Raw genomic sequence first — 2,226 nt, 5'->3', positions numbered from 1 at the left:
AATCTGGGGAAAAAAAGTCAGCTCATAATGAATTTTGAGCAGCAGGAGTGGTTAAAAGTCTAGAGGTTGTCATCTGAAGACAACTTTACAGGACCTTGGGAAGGACCTGATCTCTCTGAGTGGATATTTGGCCTAATTGAAGTGCAAAGGTCTCCAATCAGACTCTGCTGAATCAAGAAACAGCAAGCCTTGGGAGCAGCTCAGTTGGCCAGTGGCCTCTGCCTCAGGAGCTTTTACCTCAGGGACAATTTGTGAGGGTCTGACAGACAATGGGGGGAAGATTGAAGGACACTTTGCTACGGTCACCAAGACCAGTTGTGCTGACAAGACATCATCCCAGGCTGTGGATATGGGAGGAGGGAGCCCACACCTGGTAAGTACTGTTTCAGAGGGGTGGGCACTCTGCTTGCTGTGAGACTTGAAGGGCTAAAGAGTCCCTGGTTTCATTTTCTGGGCAGAGGAGTCAGCTGGGTTTATAGCTGCAGACCATAGGGAGTGAGAGTATTTACTTTAACAATATAGCTGGGGGCCTCATCCTCCAGTCGGTGGTAGAGAGGAGTGCCCCAGTCAGGGCCCCCATACAGACCTCTGAAAATAACAGTCAGAAAGACATGGCACCTAGGGTAATAGCCCCCACAGTTTGGTGCTAGAACTGGCAAAAACAATATGTGGCTTAAAATAAAAATAACAATGAGTTAACAAAGGAGAAAGAACCTGGCCATAGAAAGCTCCTATGGGGTTAGAGACAATCTGGGTTCATACTCATAGAAAGAAAGTGAAGTTTAAAAAGCCACTCCTAATTTAAAGAAAATGTCAAGTAGTGTCAAAAGCTCAAGACAGAAACTTAAATAGCACTTCAAAAATCAAATAAAAGAGATTGACGAAAAATTCGGAAAATAAATAAGAGCACTCAAAAAAAATCAAGAAAATTATGAAAAGGAAACCAAGTATTAAAGGGGATCCAAAACCTTAAGGAAAAAATAACTTCGCTCTTTCCCCTCGGAGGCGGTGGTGGTGTGTCTGATCGGCGATCATGGCAAAAATCAAGGCCAGGGATCTTCGTGGGAAGAAGAAGGAGGAGCTCCTCAAACAGTTGGATGATTTAAAGGTGGAACTTTCCCAGTTGAGAGTGGCCAAGGTCACTGGAGGAGCTGCATCCAAGCTATCTAAGATCCGAGTTGTCCGAAAATCTATTGCCCGAGTCCTAACCGTCATCAATCAGACACAGAAAGAGAACCTCAGGAAATTCTATAAGGGCAAGAAATACAAGCCTCTGGACCTTAGGCCCAAGAAGACCCGTGCCATGCGCCGCAGGCTTAATAAGCACGAGGAAAGCCTGAAGACCAAAAAACAGCAGAGGAAGGAACGCCTGTACCCCCTTCGGAAATTTTCTGTTAAGGCATGATTTGTTAAGGTGCTCAATAAAAAGAAATTATTATAAAAAAAAAATAACTTCTTTAGAAGTTAGAAGTTAGAATTGGGCAAAAGGAAGCTAATGATGTTATAAGATACCAAGAAGGGCTAAAACAAAAGTAAGAGAATAAAAAAAATAGAATAGAATGTGGAACTTCTCTTGAGAAAAACAATTGATCTGGAGAATAAGTTGAGGCGAGAATATATAATAAATGATTGACTACCTGAAAGTTAAAATTCAACAGAGTCTAGCTACAAAATTGTAAGAAATTATTAAAGAAAGTTGCCCTGAAATTTTGGGAAAAAAGTAGAAATAGGAAAAAAAATGGCTGTTTATCCCCTGAAAATAATACCAAGATGAAACCTTAGAGGAATATCATGGCCAAAGTTCCCAGGTTAAGGAGAAAATCCTAGCAGCAACAAGAAAAAAACAATGTAAATACTGTGCAGGTACAATCAGGATAAAACAAAATTTTGCAGCTTCTACATTAAAAGACTATAGGGCTTGGGATATTATATTTCATAGAGCAAGGGACCTGTGGTTGAGACCATGAATAACTTGCCCAGCAAAGCTGAGCATAATCTTTTTTTTTGGAGGGGGCATGCAGGGCAATTGGGGGTTAAGTGACTTGCCCAAGGTCACACAGCTAATATGTCAAGTGTCTGATGCCAGATTTAAACTCAGGTCCTCCTGACTCCAGAGCTAGTACTCCACTCACCGTGCCACCTAGCTGCCCTTGGGCATAATCTTGAATGAAAAAAAAAAAGTGGATATGTAATACATTGAGAGGCATTCAGGTATTTATGACAAAA

General features: G+C 41.6%; 1 protein-coding gene across 1 annotated transcript; it reads left to right on the top strand.

The window, feature by feature from the left end:
- Positions 1–1,017: 1,017 nt before the first annotated feature.
- LOC118838816 (60S ribosomal protein L35-like) lies at positions 1,018–1,440 on the top strand. The gene has a single exon (XM_036746182.1). The coding sequence runs from the start codon at positions 1,034–1,036 to the stop codon at positions 1,403–1,405; it is 372 nt and encodes a 123-aa protein (XP_036602077.1). The 5' UTR covers positions 1,018–1,033; the 3' UTR covers positions 1,406–1,440.
- Positions 1,441–2,226: the final 786 nt, after the last annotated feature.

The sequence above is a fragment of the Trichosurus vulpecula genome, chromosome 2 (genome assembly GCF_011100635.1).
Source record: "Trichosurus vulpecula isolate mTriVul1 chromosome 2, mTriVul1.pri, whole genome shotgun sequence".
NCBI lineage: Eukaryota > Metazoa > Chordata > Mammalia > Diprotodontia > Phalangeridae > Trichosurus > Trichosurus vulpecula.
This window is presented reverse-complemented; position numbering and strand designations above follow the sequence as displayed.